General features: G+C 43.0%; 1 protein-coding gene across 1 annotated transcript in view; it reads left to right on the top strand.

Annotated features, from left to right (window-relative positions):
• Nucleotides 1–21,206, top strand: part of gfra2b (GDNF family receptor alpha 2b) — an 88,835-nt gene that overhangs the window by 24,814 nt on the left and 42,815 nt on the right. Inside the window, exon 3 of the mRNA XM_026353845.1 lies at nucleotides 15,007–15,084. Within this exon, the coding sequence (XP_026209630.1) occupies nucleotides 15,007–15,084 (78 nt within the window). The remainder of the gene's footprint in view (nucleotides 1–15,006; nucleotides 15,085–21,206) is intronic.

Below are 21,206 nucleotides of genomic sequence, written 5' to 3' on the forward strand. Positions count from 1 at the left end.
CTTTAACAGCGAAGGTTCGAGCTAAAAAGAGACGTTTAACTTTAAATTCAGTCTCGCTGCACCATCCCAACAATACACACACATCTTCACATCTTTCCACTCTTACTATTAATATACTGTAGAATTATATAGGTTTTGCATCCTGGTTGTTTGTGTCTGCCGACCAGTGAAGGTGCCTTTTTTATTCAGTTCATGCATCAGTCCATGGGCCAGATGTCAAGAAATTCCCTCAAGAGGTTCCTGAGATTCAGACCACGTTCAAGAATGGTTGGAGACATGGTCAGATGGTCACAACCTGAAAACATAATGGAGCCTATAGCACAGCTGTCGCCAGCGTGAAGGCCGGCTGACAGATGGAGGAAACCTCAGGAAGAGCGACAGTGGATGGATCCGTCTTCCAGGATGGACAGATGCGCCGTGTCATCTGGGAGCTGATACCTTGGATGTTGCTTCAGCAGAACCGAGACAGAATCAGAATGATATGTTATGTATGGTAACTTCAGCTACACGACCACCTTCATCACCTTGGAAAGTGGACAGAATACACAAACACACCATTCAAATGTGTGGGAGAAAGGAAATAAACCCAGAGAGAGACAGGATGACAAGGAAACGAGGGCAGGAGAGAGAAACAAGGAGCCCTGTGGAGAGAAGATGGTGGACTGTGGCTGGAAAGAGATGAACAAGGTCAACAACAATACAGGGGAATCCAGATTCATCATGTGGCCTCAGCTCCCTGAGTTCAGCTGACAGGAACTTGCAGTCATCCACACACATATTGGTCCCCAATAAGACACACGGTGACTTAGTTTGTCAGTTTTATGTGTTTACAAGAGAACTCCACAAGGAGCTTTTCCCATTTCTCCTTTAGGTGTTCAGATGTTAATTAGCTCTAATTGTCGAGGCCTTTTTGTGCTTCAGTCGACACAAAGGATGGAGACTCAACTGGAGTCCATGTGGAAACACTGCAGGGAGGACGCTACTCCTCCATCTCCTGCCCCACACTTAACCTAAGATAGTCGCACACACACCTTTAGTAAATGAGGTGGGACTCATGCTGAGCTGGTTGAAAACACACACACACACACACACACACACACACAGCGGTTCGTGTCCTGGGAGTTGTGTAGTCAGCAGTTTCCACCATGAGCCGATAAACACGGACATTTGGCCTCTTAAGTTTCTCTGCTTCCAGTTAATCGATATCACTACAGCAGCTCAGGAGGTGGACGACGGTGTGATAATGAAATAACAGAGCAGTACTACTGGTACTACTACTACTACTACTACTACTACTACTACTACTACTACTACTACTACTAATACTCCTACTACTCCTCCTACTACTACTTCTACTCCTACTACTACTACTAGCCGACGACGCCGACGCCGACGCGGGACGCCGACGACGACTACGACGCCGACGCGGTACGCCGACGACGACGACGACGAAGACGCCGACGGACGCCGACGACGACGACGCTGTACGCCGACGACGACGACGACGAAGACGCCGACGACGCCGACGACGACGACGGCGACGCCGACGACGACGACGACGCCGACGACGAGACGACGACGACGACGGCCGACGACGGCGACGCCTACGACGACGACGAACGACGCCGAACGACGCCGACGACGAGACGACGACGACGACGACGCGACCGACGCGACGCCTACGACGCCGACGCCGGACGCGGACGCCGACGACGACGACGACGCCGACTGACGCGACGATACGACGCGGACTCCGCCGACGATACGACTACGACGACGCTACGCGGACGCCGACACGAAGACGACGCCGACGCGGACGCCGACGGCCGACGCGGACGCCGACGGACCTACGCCGACCGACGCCGACTACTACGACCTACTACACGACTCTACGCCGACTACTACTCTACTCTACGACTACGACTCCTGACTCCTACTCACTCACTCTTACGCCGACGATATTACCTACCCGACGACTTCTACTACGCCTACTACGCCTACTCATCTCCCGACGCCTATTACTATACTACTCTTACCGTACTCCTACTCGACTCACTCTACTCCTACTACTACTACTCCTACTCTTACTCCTACTACTCCTACTACTCCTACTACTCCACTACTACCCTACTCTACCTCCTACTCCTTACTCCTACTCCTACTCCTACTCTTACTCCTACTACTACTACTACTACTCCTACTACTACTACTACTACTTCTACTCCTCCTACTACTACTACTCCTCCTACTACTACTACTCCTACTACTCCTACTCTCTAACTCCTCTACTACTACTACTCCTACTACTCCTACTCCTACTCCTACTACTCCTACTCTTACTCCTACTACTACTCACTGATCAATATTTGCTCCACATCTCTGAACGACACTGTGTGATTATAGTTTAGTAGAAAACCCAAACGTGCAGCATTTAGTTTCTTTAGTACATGAGCGCTGCTTCCAAACCTTTAGTGTAAACTAAAAATGTCAAAGTAGGATGAATTTAACACAAGTATAAAAATTTCAACAAGTTAATTAATAGTCATCAAGCTGAAATGACGCCACAGCAAAAGAAATGGTTCATTGACTTAAACTCTACATGGAGTTTAAAGAATGTGAATGTTTTACTACTGTGCTTCTCTTTCATAGATTTTAGTGATAATTAGTACATAAAATGAAAAATTAAACACACACACACACACAAAAAGACCAAGCAGAGTCTATGTACAGTAGAAACGGTGGGGGGGCTTTAATCTCTTTATGCCGACGAGCCCTTGGTCTCATCAGGCATCCGTGTCCTTCATGTCATTCAACCTAAATATGTAAAAACAGTCAATTGATGTCTAACAGTCTTGTTCTGCTGATCTGATCAGGAAGTTGGATTTAAATACAGTTTTGGGGTTTTTTTTTTTTGGTTTTCCTAGACGTCATCTTCTGCAGCACAGCTTTTCAAACTGAGTCTTTCCTCCCCAGGGGGCCGTGGAGGGAGAGAAGTAAGGCGAGAGCTGCAATTAGCATCAAAAATGGGATTTCCTTTCAGAGTCGTGACTCAAGTCAAACCTGAAACTCATATTTTCAGACTCGGTGTAATTTACACGTTCAAAGGATATCATTATGATGTCCATCGTGAATAAATGTCCTTAAATTCACTTCGAAAAAAAGGTCCCATTTTTTAACCTGAAAATGTTCATCAGCATCATATTAATGATATTAATGATAATGATAACTGTCCGTACATCCACGGCTATAAGTCGGATTCATCCAAAACAGCAGCTTTAGTAACGGTGACACTGACACTACGCTTCGATTTTTATATTTATCCACTAACATTTAGTTGTGTTGGAAGGAATTGCTCTTTATTAAAGCAGCTCTTTGACTCACATTGTAATTAGTTCAATTTTACATTCAATACAATAAACCGTGACACGTCCCAGTCGATGTTTAAGAACACACGCTGTCCACTTCAGGGAGGATGCTCGGCTCACGTTCGCCAGCCTCTCGGTGACAGTTCGGGTGTTTGTGTGTCAGCAGCTGACACACAGTGAACAGTGGTGTCTCTCTGTGGAGAAACGCTAATCAGCCTCCAGCTCGCTCATTAGCCTGCATGCTAAGCTCATCAGTCATTAGTCAGACTGGTAAATTAGCCGTTTCTTGACTACATGCTAGATGCCGATGTCAGTGTTAAATGTATAATTGAACAGGCTGAACTCTAAGCACCTCTGTGATTAGGTTCTTGCACAGGCCAGTTACTGGACAGAATACGTAAAGCCTGGCATATTAGCATGCACGCTAAATAGCTGCAGTCAATACTAAGTGCCCTGATCTATTAGCTTAAAGGATTTGGCAATCTCGTCCGAGCAATTACTTAAACACACTGACTGGTCATTGTGTGGCTGAACCACCGCCGCTGACAGATTCTGCACTTTCAGCAGCTCAGTCACACGCGTTGGGGCGTTGGAGGTGTCCAGGGGCTGCAGGACCTGTGTTCTGGACCCTGATCCTCTATATTTAATTTCTAAAGGTCCTGAATGTTGTCTTGATGGCCGCTGTAGACGTTATAATTAGTAAATAAATACATTAAATGTATAATGTTAAGTTAGTTATCATAGTATTTACAGCTGAGAGGTGAAGGGGAAAATAAATATTCAAATGTTCTTATTAAATCTAAGATAAGATTTGAGAAATATTCTGCTGCACAAATGACAATCACAAGTCAAGCAGCAATTAAAAATACTAATAATTTAAAAGGGTGCTGGTCTCATTTCATTTCATTCAGTAGTCCATACAGACACTAATGAGTCTTCAGAAAAATAAACTCCTCTGATTATTGGTGCATCAGAATCTCACAACAACCTAAACACAGTTCAAATGTTGAAGCAGTACTCAGCAGTACTCCTCCTGAATACTCAAATACAATTAAAGCCTAATGTAATATTGCAGCCTTTAGTCCTGTCACTGGTATAAATCCTGTTTGAGTTCTAGCAGCCCTGCACACATTTGAAGAGATAAATACTGTATTTAGATGCCCTCACAACCTCAATCTCATAAATCTAGATGCCGTTCTTTATTATAACGTCACGCTCCAACAATTGTGTATGGGTCTTATCTTCTTTATAGATCTCTGTTAGAGGGTCACAGATCTGAGGGTGCAGGACCTCGTTGAGTCTTATTTAAGAAACAGATAAAAACCACTTGGTTCAAGTTGGCCAACAGTGACTGGAACATTGTTTTCAATATGACATTTTGTCGACCCGTCACTTAACCATGATGCTGAAATGATTAACGCTGTGGTTTTCCGGTCACACTCTGTTTTCCTAATGTCATACTGTTTGGCTGACATAATGTCACATGTTGCTATCAGGAAGTGATATTAATTATGGTTTTATGGACCGCACGCTGTGCTGTTTGCTGATGTACAGCTCAGTGCATCTACTGAAGGCATGTGTGGGGTTTTATGTAGTGAGAGCGCTGGACCCCCTGCTGAAGACTTGAAGTGTAACTGAGCCTGATCTTATACTAAACTAAACTCTTAACTATATGTGCCCAGTGTGGGTCACAGCAACAACATCATTACAGACCAGGGAGGTGTCGGCAGTGGTCGACATGGAGTCTGTGAGCAGAGAGGAACAGTGAATAGAACCAGAGCAGCTTCAATAGAGTGAAGTTACTGTGAGGAACCTGTGGCCTGGTGCCAAATGTGAAGCTGTAGAGGACGGGTTTCCATACTATACCTCCATACCTCACACTCTGATCTTACATTGTTCCTCTTATTACTGTCCTGTAATTATCTATTATGGCTGGAAAGGTTAGGTTTCTGTGACTTCTACATGGATCATGAGCCCCTCCCATTAAAAAATCACGTTAACATTTAGCATATAGCACCCTGCAGCGAAAATAATGACTGGATTAAAGAGAGACGCCGTGTAGGGGACAGGTTGAGGGGGATGGATAGGTTAACAATACAAAGGTCTTTCATCACCAATCTCTAACCTACGTCATGGAACCATTGACAGGTTAGCCAGCGTAGAGAAAGGAGGCAGGGAATGGGAATGATTTAATAATGATTTAGGTTGTCATGTTTATAAAGGAATTCACAGTTTACATGTTAGACAAGTCCGTAATAAAAAAGAAAGCAGAATCACAAACATAGAGAGGATAGAAAAAACACAGTGAGAGATGATAAATGGAGATGGTGGTAAACTGAAGTTGATGACAGCAACAATCATGACAGGCCAGAAAATAGAAGATGTGTGGTTTGGCAGTTTGTTTCAGTGGGTGGACGCGCTCCTCTCCACTGTCAGTAATAATTAAAAGGGGGGCAGTGAAAGCTGAGAGGAGCACAGAGGAGGAGTGCAACTAAGCACTTTGTGATTTCTCAAATTCAGCTTATTACACACACCTTGACACACATACACACACGCTTTTCTACATGCAAGCAGGCAAAATGCACGTGTGCAGCTTTGAATCATGCAGAAGACGCAGTGCAGCACAGCTTCTGCACAGCCTCTACGCAGCTGCTTCTCAGAGTCATCGTCCCACCGTCACGCCCTTTCATCAGTCTGTCACTTCACAAAATATGTGTTAGGTGTTGTAATGGTCTTGCAATTACATAGGTTTGTGTCTTAAAGTGGCTTTTCCTCAAAATCATGTAAAGCAATCAACATAATTCAAAACACACTCGAGCATTTCATTTACTCTGAGTGATTGAAAACATCTGCTGTCAGCACTGACGACCCTTTCTCCTACAAAATACATTAATACGCTACAGGTTTGTTTTGATAAGTATGTTTTAGAGGAAATTCAATTGCTGCCTGAATTAAACTCAGTTTTTTTATTCTAAGGAAGCGTGACATATGCTCTCTACTGCAACGCAGGACGCTGAAGGTTGGGTAGCTTATTAACTGGATACAGCTGAGGACACAGGGGTTTTGTGCCCTGTGGCTCCGCATGTTGTTTGAGCTACTTCAAACACTTCAGTACTGGGCATTACAGTTTAGAACGGTACATACAAGTAGTGAACATTTAACATTCACCTTTCTATCCAGAACCACCTTTTTTCACCTGAACATAACCACAGTAAACTGCTGAGCCCAGCATTAATATCGTGTTTCCACTGCAGTTTACGGTAATGGAAGGTTTTAGGAAAACATTTGGTCATATCCTCCTGTCTTGTCTGGTGACACTCTTCATTTACAGATATTGTAGTTTCCAGCCACTGTGCGCGCTGGTGTTAATAAAGCACAAGGAGTTTTTCTTTAATCAAACATGCAGTACAAATTAAAATGCCTTCCCCGAGCCACAACCTGTGAGTGACTGAACAGAACCACTATTTTCATTTCCAGTGGTAGAAAATGTGTTTGCAGGTCTGTTGAGCAAGAATATTCTGGGATCTGTTGCTGTAAATCATGAGCCTTCACTGAGGGTCTACCATGGTGATGCATGAGTGTTGCATTTTGGTGACGACTCAGATTTTTTTTAACTTATATTTCTTATTTGATCAGGAGCCAGATAAATGTGCTTTACATCTATATATTATAGAACAGCTGAGAAATTACACATAATATGGCATGTAGTATATATGTCATGTTTAATGATAGCAGTGATGATAAATGTGCCTTTTAATTTTAAAAATAATGTTTGTTTGATGGTTTGATCCAGAAAAGACGTTTTTAGAGTTACTGTGTTAAAGTTCAACATATAATGAATCCATAATGAACATACTGCAGTGTAGTATTTTAAGTATATAAGTATTTAAGTCAGCTCTAGCTAATTCTAAGTACTCTTTTCAAGTACCACAGTAAAAGATGTGACTATTTTTTCCCACATCTGTCAGACACACAGGTTCGGATTGGTTTAGCGTTCATTCTTCACACTTCCTGCTTCCATCTGGCTGAATTATTATTGCGTAAATTCTGTAAAAATGCTTACATGAGTCAGTGACTGCAGTAAGAAATGCCCTCAGCAGAAGATATACATCAAGTGTTATTCATAACGTTTCTCACATTGGTGTTAGACCTGAGGTGTGTGTCGCCAGGTGTGTGCAGAGCCTCAGTGAGCTGAGCAGAGTGCGGGTCCGTGCCTGCAGGTGGAATCGCTGTTAGAGCTTCATACATAAACATCTGCCCTGTTTACCGTCAGCGCTGCCTCACCCCCTCCCCCACTCCTGGCTTGATTATCTGTACGCAACACATCTCTCTCACTGCGTCTTTATTTACACACACACACACACACACACACACACACGTTCACGAAGAGAGCTGCACAGCTCCCCTCACACTAATGGTTTCAAGGTGGCTCATAATTCCTGAACACGTCTCTGATAATTAACCTTCAGGTTTTATCATTAAACGTATGGCTGAGCAGAACATTTAAATGAGTACACACTCTGAAGTGATGTCACCGTGCCACGTTTGTTTCCTGTGCCAATTAAAGTCAATTCAATTACATTTCTGACATGTAAATGATTTACATTTAAATAAAAATGACATTCTCATTTAACTAAAGTGCAACCACAAATGTAATTTTCATTAATTCAGTTGAAACTTTAAAAGCACAAAGAAAAGATTTTCAGTGTTTTTACTTTATTTTTTATTTTATTTTGTAGAAATGAATAAATAAATAAATGAAAGTTGAAACAGGGGCAAAGTAAGACGGAGAGAACTTTAACTTTATTTCCCCACAGTCCCTGAATCTTTTCTCTTTCTATTATATTTAGAACCGTTGATGGAGAATCGCCTCAACTCCCTCCTGTGTTGAGAAATGTTCTTTTTCAGCTGATAATTGTCTCACGATGTTTGGCACAAGCTTTGCTCCACTCCAGTCCTTTTGCAGGGTCATGGTTTTACGCTCTTTGCTTGCCAGCTTGCCAAAGTTCGCACTTTATTCCAGCATGACAACAAGTTAGCTGTCAGCTGTAGACGAAGGTTCTAGCTTGTGGTTTGAAGTGACGACCAACACTGACTGTCGGTGTCAAACAGATCTCGTTAAGCTTTGTGTTTTGTCGAGTAACCGTGGACCTGGAGCTCTTCCTTAAACACTATGTTAACATAGGTCAAAGGTCGTGATGGATGGTTGTGATGAGAGTTCATCTAATCAGAACATGTATCTGTGATATGCACCAGATGTTTTCTAAAGTTCCTCTCGGTGGAGAACAAACCTGCATGAAGGTGAGATATGCTAAACCTCCACCCACCAGCCCTCTTTAGCACATCTCTGCCTACTGTGAAAGACTCTGCGTTCTGTATAGACACCGTTGGCACAAGAACCGCACAATCCTCCAATATGTGTGTCATTTTTGGGATACTCTGCTGTCTGCTCGTGTTAAGGATGCAAAAAGCAGCTTCTCCAAATGTAGCTCCTGCCAGTAATTGCAGACACAGACCAGTACTTTTGCCAATACCTCCACCTGTTTCTAGTATTCCTTTCATCTACCCTCAGCACCAATCTATGGACATTACCTCTGCTGCCAGGAATACACACAAGGAGCCTGCACTCCTATCCAGCTTTTATTTAGAGAGGTTGCCTCTTTAAAAGCTTGATAAGAAATCCCTTTGTAGGGAAGAGATTTCTTTTCCGCTCCTGTTTTCCTTTAAACACAATTGATATCTAGTGTCTTTGCTGCATAACAGAAAATGTCTTTCAGTTCGAACATGGCAGGTGTGACACAGGAGGTTTATTTAGTGCTCCTGTTGTCTATAGCAGCCTTGTTTGTCTCTCATGAAGAATTATTTCACTGTGTAAGAGTAAATTAGTAGAAACTCTCTGTGATATGATGAGATTCCACTTCTATAGGCAGGAGCAGTGCCAGTGGAGCAGTGGGAGGGAGCATCACTGCTAAATGCCAGACAAATGCTCATGGGTGGCAAATGATTGCAGAGAAATTCAGGGCAGAAACAGGACTGGAGTAAATCAGCAGTAGAGTTTGCTGGCATGAGAACGTGTGTGGTGCAGAGATTAAAGACAAAACACCAAATGAACAGAAGTTGTTAGTTTGGAGATCCTGGCACGACACGGTGGAGCCGGACATGCCAATGAAAATGTCACGCTGCCTCTGAATGCAGCGTGAATAAGCTACTCTCTGCTGAGTGTTTACCTGGAGGATAAAGGGAAACAGTGGCTGTTGGGAGCAGTCTCCCGTAATCCTCTGTCCATTTCCAGTTTAAGGTAAAAGGAAAACAGGCTCTTTGATCAACTGCTGTGGAGGTGATGCTAAGCTCATGCGTCAATTCCACGTTTAGTATTTGTGGAGTCACTTTGCAGAGACGTGTTCTGACTGCCGCTCCGTCTTTCAGCTCGAGGTCAACAAAGTCAAAAGTTTGCTCGTTTGTTTTTGTGTCAGGATAAAAAGTAAAGTTTACTTCACCAAGTCCCCACAACCAGCAGAGAAGCCTTTTATAAAATAGATCCTTACACACGTTTGTTTCAAATCCGGGTTGATTGATGCTTTAAATCCACTCAGTCACTGTAATAACAGGAAATATAAAGTGTTTTATACACGTGCACTGTGCTGTGTAACAAACAATAAGACACAATAAGGCTGTGTAGGGAGACATGAAGTCGTCCATCAAATCATTAGACTCAAGTCATTAGAGAGTGTGAAACCACAAAATGATTTATTATTAATGATTTATTCAACAGGGACAATGGACAAACTGAGTTCACACGGTTCAGTCAACCTTGACTGTACAATCTTCAGATCAGGAAGAAGTTGGTGCCGCGCTGGAACCAGTTTCCTGGCTCAGAGCAGGTTCTTTGACTAAAGAACTGATTCAAACTGAAGAACTGGCTCCTGAAACTGATTTAGTGGAAAAGGGGTAAATGATCCTCTGGAGAGCTTAGTCTGCATCCAAATTCAAATCCAGGCTTAGTTTACTGTACCTAAAGAACACAATGTGTTTGTTCTATCAACAGCAGCATTCACAGGGTGACAGGATTCATGTTTCATCAAACCAGAGCTGTGACGTCATCTTTTTTATCTCGGTGTTGGGAACCAAACAAACCTTTGGTTTGCAGTATGGAACTGACTGAGGCCCAGAGGATCACTGTGTAGGGCACACGTCCAACCGCAAATCCATCGCATTTAAATTGATTTTTTTTCTTAATGTAGCTAATTCGGGGCCTCTGCGTGTGTGGGGCCCCTAGGCTGCAGGATCTGAGCCTGTGACTTAATCCATGCCAGCTCATGTGCACAAGCATGTGGCAATGTGTTTTTAAATCTGCCAGTTTTATGTTATTTAATTGATCTACAGTCGGTCGGTGACACCATGAAGGCGCCTTTATTTGTTCACCATCTTTCAACAAGAAGGCAAAGAGCATGAAATAAAACATAGAGACGTTAAGACGAGTTAGGAACATAAAAAGAATAAAACAAAGTAAAAAGAAGAATTAAAACCAGCTCATAAAAGAAGAAGGTTATTCTCCCAAAAACTCGATGTGCAAATCTTCATCGCTTTTCTTGGTTATTGAGGTCGACGCTAAAACTACAGAGGAGTATTTGCATTTGAAGTAGAATCGAATTGATATCGTTGAATACATACGTTCAGACTTTGATGAACAGGCAGTAAACTCATATCTCAGCAGCTGCAGGCAGACGTGTGAACTCCGTGATGTAAACATCATGTAAGACGTCAAAGGCAACAGACACACTGAGCTGAAGGGAACTGACGGCCAGCGGATGAAATGCACAGCGGCAGCTCCGACTTATCAGGCTCTTCACATGTCAAATGTCTGAAGATGCTGAACTTGGTGCGATATGAAACGACCTCATGCACATGTTACAAGGCTCAGTGTTGATGAACAGTTCATAACATCCTAAATCAGCCTAATATCTTTATATCGGGATGATCTGTGACAGCAACAGCTGGTGGCGTGCTGTCAGACATGTTGTCAGACCGTTCCAACACCCCCCGAACTGCTGCTGGTCAGATGCTGCGTGGCTCATTCAGCACTTTGTGTGGGAGACAGCGCGCAGCTTTCATTTCACGTCTACTGTAAAAACAATGGTTCTAATCCACGATGGTGAGATGTAACACGTGAAGGAGACCTTCAGATAAAATGACATGGGTGACTTTAGTAATCACATGTTCAACAAGGCTGTTAGTTCGGGATTCACCCTGCATACTGGATCTTTGATTTTGTGGAGGGGAAAAGAAACAATTCCAACAAATCCTCCTCCTCAGCCAACACTGTGTTATCTTCCATGTCACAGACAGCCCCTCACATGTCTGTGTGCATGACTCTCTGCTTGTTTCTTGTTAAAGAAGCTGCAGTTGAAAGACAGTGGAGCTGATGATGAGCCTCCCGCCACCTGCTTCTGCAGCTCTGTTGTCCAGAAGTGACACTTTCTAAGTGCTGTTTGTCTTCTCACTGCAGCGCTCGGGGAGCACACACCATTCAGAGAGCGATATCTGACACTGTGTTTAATGTGCAGAGCTGAAGGAGGGCCACATTTCCTGGAGCCCTATAGATTCTGCTTTATTTAGTTGTTTACTTAGTTTTATGTGCTTTGCTTTCCTCTGTTTTTAGTGTTTGAATTATGGAGAAGCCAGAGGGCTTAAGCTCCACCAGCAGAGACCTGAGCTCTCTGAGCAACAACGATCCGTCCTTTTCTAACGCTGAGATGAATGATCCAGTGACTTCACATGTAAATCTAGTCGAGGATAAATACACAGCGATCAGCCAGGTGTTAATGTTGAGGATAATTAGTGCCAGTCTGTTTACTGTCTGTCTGCTGGTCTGGACATGGACGGGTTACTTCTGTGTGTGTGATTTATTTATTATGGCTTATGAGCTGCTGTCCTCTGGTATTTTATGATTTGGTGTCAGATCAGTGATTTTCCTGAGCGGCTACTGGAGCTCAGTCAGTTCATCTCCTGTGATTGTTCCTGTCATTAAAGCTCAGTATTCAGTCACTTTTCTGCTCATCCAGATCCCACAGCTCTGTAAATCCACATGCACATAAAAGTTATTAATGAAGCTCCTGACATGAAGTGAGAGGAAGGTCTCAGGGGAAATAAGGTGACAACACATGACAGGAGAAGTTACTGGAAAGCTGCTGTGTCATCCACTGACTGAACCTGGTCCTCAGGTGAAGGTTTTCTCTGTGAACGTTGAACTTACTCAGTCTCACAGACATTGTGAAAAACCAACACGGCGGTAGCTGCTGAGCAGAGGAGCTCATTAAATGCAGCAGGATAGTGTTAGTGTCAGTTTGAGCTTCACACTCCATCATTTCAATCAACGTAGTCAGAAGAAACACAAGTTTTAATACAAACTGAAAATGCTTTAGAAACCAGTCAGACACACAGCTCACTGTGAGAGTTAGAGCCAAAGAGCTGGGAAGTGATCAGCAGGGTGATGACTCGCTAACAATCCTGTGACGACAGATCTGCATCGTCGCTTGTCCGTCCTTTGTTGGCATGCTGCTCTGAATGTGATGGAAACATGAGGATTTAATAATAATGGACATTAATCCGTCCCTCCGGGGTCTTGTGAACTCAAGTCATTAAAAATCAAAGTCAACTTGTTGCAGGGAGAATAAACGCCACTGTTCCCAGTAAGACAACCAGCAGAATCACTGCGTGTTAAACATTAGTACTGTCTGTGCTCATTTTTTTACTCACCTTGGTTCTTTCAGCACCTGCAATAGATCTGGAGGCAGCAGCTTCTGTCCTTTGTCATCTCTGACGTCTGTTCGCTTGTTGCACACGGTCCTAAACATTACCTTGCATGATCTTTATCAGCACTTGTTGCAGACATCCCACCTCTCCAGGAACGTTGGAGAGTCTAAAAAAAACATATACAGTGTCCTGAAAATCAGATTTCTTGTCAGATGGAAGTTAACGATGAGTAGAAACAATTCATCGTTGGTTTTATTCTCAGTAGGGAAAATGGCCGGCCTCTCTTATGTTCATCTCGCATCAGTATTTTATTATTTGACTTGTGTTAAATGCTGGTTTTCTACAGCCCTGTGTTTCTTCCACATCCTGCCTTGATATCTTTTATGTACAGCACTTTAATCTGCTTTGTTGTTGAACGGTGCTGCATTAATTAACTTGTTGCTGAACTAGCACCCTGCTAATTCGATTTGCAGCTCACAGGCATTTTCTTGTTTTTATGCTCACAAACAGATCCGACTGATGTGAGTTCTTATCCTCTAATAGTGACATATTTAGCAAAGTAATAGAGAATTGTTGCCATCGTCCCATATTAGTACAGAACAATACTCTGAATCTGAACAAAGCCACGTCTGAATTTAGCAACAGACACATGAGACAACTCCTATTAAGAGATAAGTGTGGTGTCTGTACTATTGGCTAATTTGAGCTGATTTAATGTTTGTCACTCTTAGCTCTGTCTCTCACTGATTTACAGTCGCACTGTTCGGAGGCTTTTGTTTGTTGTCCTTGATGCATCACAGAAGCGAGTACACAGTGTTTTTCAGACACTTTCAGCGAGTAAAGCTCAGAAATAATGACAACCGGGTCTCACACAGGCCTCAGCTCACTGTGGATGAGGTTTAAAAGACAAATTGATCACATCAGAAATCTTTTGAAATCACAGTCTCCAGATGATCAGAGCTGTCAGATGGTGACACACTTTCTTGTTATAGCAAGCTACAGTTGTCACAACACGCTGTCACATTAAATGACTCGTCTGGTCCCTAATGGCACAAAATAAGAAGCAAAGAGAGATCTGATGTTTTGTGTGTTGCAGTTTTGTCTTTTACAGTGTGAACCTTTTAGGGGGAGCAGGGGGCAGTCAGAACGTTTCCTCATACATGATTTATTTTTATTTATAATGTCAAAATGTGTTTTCATGTTGTTGATGTGGCTTCATTACAAGTAGCAGAATTTCCTCTCAGCAGCTCCCGTCTGCAGTGAACCCACCGATACACAGACAACTGTCACTATATCACTGTGATGCTGAAGAAAACTTAAAAACATGAAGATTCTCAAGCAAGTTCTGCTTTTAAAAGTCTTTTTCATGATTTCTAAGTGGATTTATGGAAGTTTACTTTGGCTTAAACATCAGAGATAATGATATCCTGAGGAAGTGTAAGTCACACTGAGTTATTTTAATGTGTTTCATGTTTGTGTTGAGTTATGACTCAGAGAAGAAGCATTTCTGATTAAAATTACATCCGTCAGGTGCGAGAGGAGTGTTTAATATGAATATTTGAAATTCAGAGTATGATGACCATGTATACAGTATTTGTAACAGCTGTTTAATATTTATTTATCTGCTGATACAATACTAAGAAAATAAAACTGGCTGTAAAGAAAAAGTCTGCACTACCACCAATTTTCCCTGAGCTCTGAAGATTTTTTTAGACTTTAAGAGGATGCATTTGTGCTGCTGTAAGCTTTTTTACCACGGCAGCAGAGACACTTTGAAGGTAGTTTCCATGTAGAGCCAGATGGTCAGGTGTGTACCTGGCATCACAGACAAAGCGGCTGATTGTTTCTGTTGTAGCTGAACGCTTTTCTGTTTTCTGCTGTTTTTCAGGGGAAGAGTTTTACGAGACGTCCCCGTACGAGCCGATTCATTTCTCAGAGGAATTCCGACATGCCTCCATCATCTCAGGTACTGCAGCCGGGTGTGTGTGTGTGTGTGTGTGTGTGTGTGAGAGCAGATTGAACAGACCGACACTCACTTATCAAGGTTGCAGCAGCATTGAGTGTTAGTCTCTGGGATGTGTTTGGGGGGGGGATTACCAAGAAGAATACAAATCTGTGTGGCTTCCCTGCTGATTAGGGTGAACTGAACAGCCCTCCCCAGCCCTCGTCTGCTCGCTCCATCTGTGAATGCGTGAATGAATGTGAGTCTTTGTAATTACTTGTGTGTGTGTGCGTCTCCGTGCGCAACTCAAACCGTCCTTTCATGAAAACCTATTTTGGTTCCTATGTGCCACCACACATTTCTCATTATTTAAAGGGCAGAGAGATAACCTTTCTTCAGTTTTTCATTATGCATCACAGCCCAACCAACCAATACATTGTCCAGGGCCATATTACCGGCTGATTCAACCTCGTCACGTATGCAGGTACATAATGGTATCAGCGTTTGTGTCAGCCAACACCGGAGCCCTCCACTAATTTTAAACGTAAAGGTCAGTTTTGTAGTCGTGGTTCGTCCCACTCATGCATCTGCAGAGTTCGACTCTGAGCATGTAAGCACGATCTGTGGGAGCGGTTTCCTGTTTAATAGTTAACTAAAAGTAAAGAAATATGCAGCATTAGACCTTCCAACGCACAGATGATGAGAATGGACGTCACAGTAAAGTGGGAAACCTCTGGTTTGGAGCAGCTTAATTTGGAAAATGAACAAAATGAGGTTAAAAAACCTGCATCTGCTGTGGAACCTACATTTCACTTTCTTTTCATTTTTAATATATTTTATTTTTCTAGATGACTTTATGGGTCCCCATGCTCACTGTGAACCTCATTAATCCAGCACTGGTCAGATTCTATGAGACATTTCCATGTAACACATCTACAGAAAGAGGTGTGTTATTATCCTCAGCATTAACACCTGGTTCACAACTTGTATTTATCCTCAACTAGATTTACATGTGAAATCACTGGATCATTCATCTCAGCAACAGAAAACCACATGCAAACACTAAAATGAAGTTTTTAGTTTTTCACTCAGTCAAGCGTCTCGTCCTCACTCTCCATCACGCTCTCATCTGTCTTCTGATTGGTCGCAGTGAAGTAGACCTGCTGCACAACACACACTCAGTTTCTTCAACTGTGTCGGCTTCACACACATTTCTGAGGAGTGTTTAAATGTCACAAGCCCCGAGCAATACATCGTCATTTACTCTGTGTGTGTGTGTGTGTGTGTGTGTGTGTGTGTGTGTGTGAGATCAAACAGCTGTGAAATAGAGTCGCAGCTCTGTAAATTGGGTTCTGCTCTTTCAGATTAACACAAGTACAAACATGGTCAAAGCAGAAGAGCTGCAACCAAGCACACACACACACACACACACACACACACACACACACACACACACACACACACACACACACACACACACACACACACACTGTAGCAATTCAGGTAATGTTTCAATTATTTTTAGTGTCTGACCTATAATACAGCTGGAAAACATGACATCAGTCTCCACACCTATGCTCATGCATGTGCTTTAGTGTGTGTGTGTGTGTGTGTGTGTGTGTTAAAGCTGTTTGCAGTGTGTCCGTGTCGCCACAATCACCTGTCTAATGCAATCTGAAAGCATGATGTGAAGATCCACGGTCAGAGCCTTCGAATGCTGCGAGCAGATAAAGAGGAAACAAGGAAAAGGCAGAGAGCAGTGGGGGGGGGGGGGGGGGGAGATAAGGGGATAATATAGAAGTGTGTTAAATAGCAGTGGCAGAAGAAAGAGCACTGGAACATTAAAGTATGTTTCAGACCAGAGTGTCACAAATTGATTGGAGGGAAAGGCTAAGCGTGACAGAGTGTTTGTGAATATGAAATTGGACGTGTGTGTGTTCGAGTGTGTGTTTTTTATCACAAGGGCAAAAGTAGTTAACTGTTTACAGAGCTGAAGGGAACAGCAGTGAACCTGTCAGTTGTAACCAGTGCTGAATGGATGGGTCTTAAAGGACACATGTAAAAACCAGGATACTCTGAATCTGCAGCTCAGCTCAGCTTTACGGTGAGCTTTAACCTTTGACCTCAGTGTTTACTGCTGTCTGTGACGTTTTCAGCTGCAGAGGAACAGATACTGTCCACTACCTGCGTCGCAGTCAGATAGAGAGCAGCTGGGGAACAGAGCAGAGTGTTTATCTATCTGTTCGAATGGAATGGATCAGGATTAGTTGGGATCTGCTCCTCATCGTATTCAGCTCAGGAGCTGTTGTTGTTTACAGATCTCATTGTCTCTCATTGTCACGGCTGCAGTGATAAACATGGGGCACACAGGGTTTACGACAATCTATTTCTGTGATCACATTCAAGTCATCTGGTTTAGCAGCTGAAGAAGGTGGAGACCAAAAACAGAGCTGAAAGAGAAACGAGGGTTGAAGTTTCCTCCAGATATGAAACTTGTTTCCCTCCATATCTGTTAGAATATAGAAATACATCTATTCAGTCACACTTACTAACTCAACATCAACTCTGCTGCAGCCTGGATGGACCGTTTCTTTCACTAAAAAGTCAAAGGTTAATGAAACCTGTCATCATCCAATCACAGAGCTTCACAATCACCCATACAAACGATGCCTCCACCGGCCGTAACTACTCCATTTTACTGTGAAAAGCATTTGATTCATGTTCTTCACACACTGGTGTTGTTTATTTCCTCCATCACTTTAATATCTCACAGTTTTGAGATGCTCGTGTAATCAGACACAATCACTTTAGAGCTGATGACCAGATTCTTAACCACTCAGGTCATTAATAAACGTCTCTTCAACCTAATTTCACTTCACAGCATTCACCTTTTTAAAGCTGCAGCCCTGAGATGTCTCAGTATGTTTTCAGCCTCTGGGTTGGAGAGAAGAGGAGAATTAAAGTAGAGGAGAGAAGAAGGAGAGAGGAGAATAGGGGAGAAATGAAACAAATGGAGGGGAGAGGAGAGAATGAAACGAGGGTGGTAGAGAAGATAAGGAGATGATAAGAGAAGACAAAAGAAGAGATGAGAAAATGGAAAAAAGGAGGAGAAGGGTAGAAAGAATGTGGGGGAAGTGATGACACGATAGGATAGAGAGGAAACAAGAGGAGAGACAAGGAAGTGGTGGTGGGGCTGGGAGGTAGGAGAGGAAACAAGGGGAGGAGATGTGTGATAGAAGATGGGACAATAATGGAGTAGACAAAAGAAGACAGAACAAGAAAAGGATATGAGAAGAGAGAACAGAGAAGGAGACAAGAATAAGAAACAATGAGGATAAGAGGACACCCAGGGGAGAGGAGAGGAGATAAGATGAGGAGACAAGAGAAGAGGAAATGTGAGACGAGAGCAGAGGAGAGGAGAGATCATCTATCCACAGGGGAGAGGACGTAAGACGCTTCCTACTGACACAGCTGTGTGTGTGTGTGTGTGTGTGTGTGTTTATTTATTTTTTGTTTGCATCATTTGAGTTTTACATTATTGCAGAAAAAAAACATCTGCAGTCAATTTAATTCAATTCGGTTTAATTCAATTCAATTTTATTTGTAAAGCACCAAATCACAACAGAAGTCGTCTCAAGGCTCTTTACACTGTTTAAGGTTTAAGACCTTACAAATATAACTGTACACAGAATGATATAGAAAACATACAAACCCCACTGAGCAGCACCAGGAGACACTAGAACACTGGGCTTGAAACTGGACTGTTGGAGATCTACAACATCCACTGTGTGATGTGATGGTTTCGTGTGAACTTGGAGCCTCAGGGTCTGAGAAAAGTTTCCAGCATCTTGTTGAATCTATGACAGCAAGTGTGCAGCTCAGTTCTCCGATCAGAGAGCTCCTCAATCCTCACTTAACCTGGAGTTTCTTCCCGTTCTAGATCTTAAAGGATGTCTCTAAGCTTCTTTCTGTCAAGAGAAGTGAGTATCTGAAAAGCATCAATCACATTATCAACACAAACGCTCTGCTGGACAGATGTCGCCAGAACCAGGTGTCACTACAACACTTTCTCACTTTCTCTCTTCTAATATTTTCATTTGGAAGAAATTAGACTCCAGAGAGGATCCGGTGGATTCATCCAGTGATGTCATTACAGGAGAACTTCAAGAGTTCAGGAAGGTCTGAAGGTGAATGAAGGTCCTGGATCTAAAAGACTCGATGTGTACAGGTGAAAAGCGAAGTGATTCATTTTAGACTTTAATGGGCTAGATTGGGATTAACACTGGGATTAGGATTAGGTCTTGGACTTGGATTAGCCTCGTGTCACATGAGTTGACTTGAATGCAGATTCAGATCTCTGCAGTTTGTGCAAATCATGAACGTGGTTCAACAATGGATGAAGGTTTCCAGGAGGTTAGGACGAACTAACTACACACGACGGGGTAAACACAGCTCAGCCCGAAAGGAGCAGTTTTATTTTATTTTATTTTATTTTATTTTATTTTATTTTATTTTATTTTATTTTATTTTATTTTATTTTATTTTATTTTGATAAGGCTACACTGGTTCCAGGTGCTGCAGACCAGAACTAGTCCTGCTGGAGTTTGCAGTTTGCTTCTGACCCACCTTCTCATTGTTCTTCACCCCCCCGTTCTATATATTTTCTCCTTTTCCCCTCTCCCTTCTCCTCTCTGACCCCCGCCCCAGCCCACTCTGTCTCTCTGCTTTTGACCTTGTTAGATCGTGTCTCAGCGGTGGATATATATCTACAGTATGTGGTTGTGGGGGTGTGAGAGTGTGTGTTTTTATACAAGTGTGTGATGGAGGACGAACACAGGAGCACACAGCTTTTTAATAAAACATTATGTGAGTGTTGTGCTACTGTGTGAACATTAATGGTGTGTGTGTGTGTGTGTGTGTGTGTGTGTGTGTGTGTGTGTGTACATTCATGGTGTGTATATATCCTGTTGAGGCTGTGTGTGAAGAAAGATAACAGGACAACCTACGGCAACTCTCTAATTGGCTCGCACTCCTGCCCTGGATACTTGCTCTCTCTCCTTATATATCTGTTCCTTTTCAAATGCTGCTTCTCCTGTGTGAGCCAGGCGATGCATTGAAGGCAGACGGGGGGGTGGAGAGGGGAGGACGGCGGAGCTCAGACGCCTCAGGTTGAGGGGGTTAAACAGTGAGACATAGAAAAAGTAAAACGTGTCTATTTGAAGACGGGCATGTGTCAAGATTGTTCCAACACACAATTGAGCCATTGTTCAGCAGCGAGCTTCCAAAGTGCTGCTGTAAGAAGGATTTTACAGTGAAGAGCAACGAGGTCTGAAGCTTCTCAACCATCCGGGTCATAAAACCTCTAGAAGACTTGCAGTGAAGGCCGTTCACCGCTCATCTTAGCAGCCAGCAGGAGCTGACGGTGGCTGTAGTGAAGCTGTGGGACAATCCTCACCAGAGCAGACACAAAGGGTTTAGTTTGACGTCTCATGTACAACACGTCTTACTTTTTAAACCCTGAAGCTTCAGTGCTACGTTAAAAGGCTCCCACAGTTATTTCTATATTGATGTAACCTGGTTACAGCGATCCTCAGATCTGATGTGCTCTCATTAACCTGCACAGATGAGAGCAGCTGCAGCTGTAGCGAAGCCTTTATTCTACCGTCATTAAGACATCCCTCACACTGTAACACTACAGGGCTGCACAGAGCATTAAGCCAAATGTGCTTCCAGAGGTGGAGTCCTGCTTCATTTCCCACAATCAATAAGCGTGGATTGGAGCAGCTCCTCTGAGACCAAACGAGCTCATTTAACTGACTGCATTAAGACAGGAAACACTCGAGGTGCTGGAGGGTTTAGTTATGGAAACACAGGTTTCCTGTCTGTCCCTCAACACATCGTCAAGTGTTCTACACTCGGCAAAGCTTGGTGATACTGAGCCAACTTCCTCTAGACTGTTGCATGTGACTGTGCATTGGATTAATATTTGTATAGTTTCCTCTGGAAGCAAATGTTGTATTATTCATTAAAATCATCACTTTGTCTGATTTAGTCTAAATGGTTCACATGAACCTTCCTATAAGGTACCAATGAAATTACACACGTCCAGACATCATGTAGGTCACACATTTAACATCCAGCCTTCC

Source organism: Anabas testudineus, chromosome 12, assembly GCF_900324465.2.
Source record: "Anabas testudineus chromosome 12, fAnaTes1.2, whole genome shotgun sequence".
In the NCBI taxonomy this organism is placed as follows: domain Eukaryota; kingdom Metazoa; phylum Chordata; class Actinopteri; order Anabantiformes; family Anabantidae; genus Anabas; species Anabas testudineus.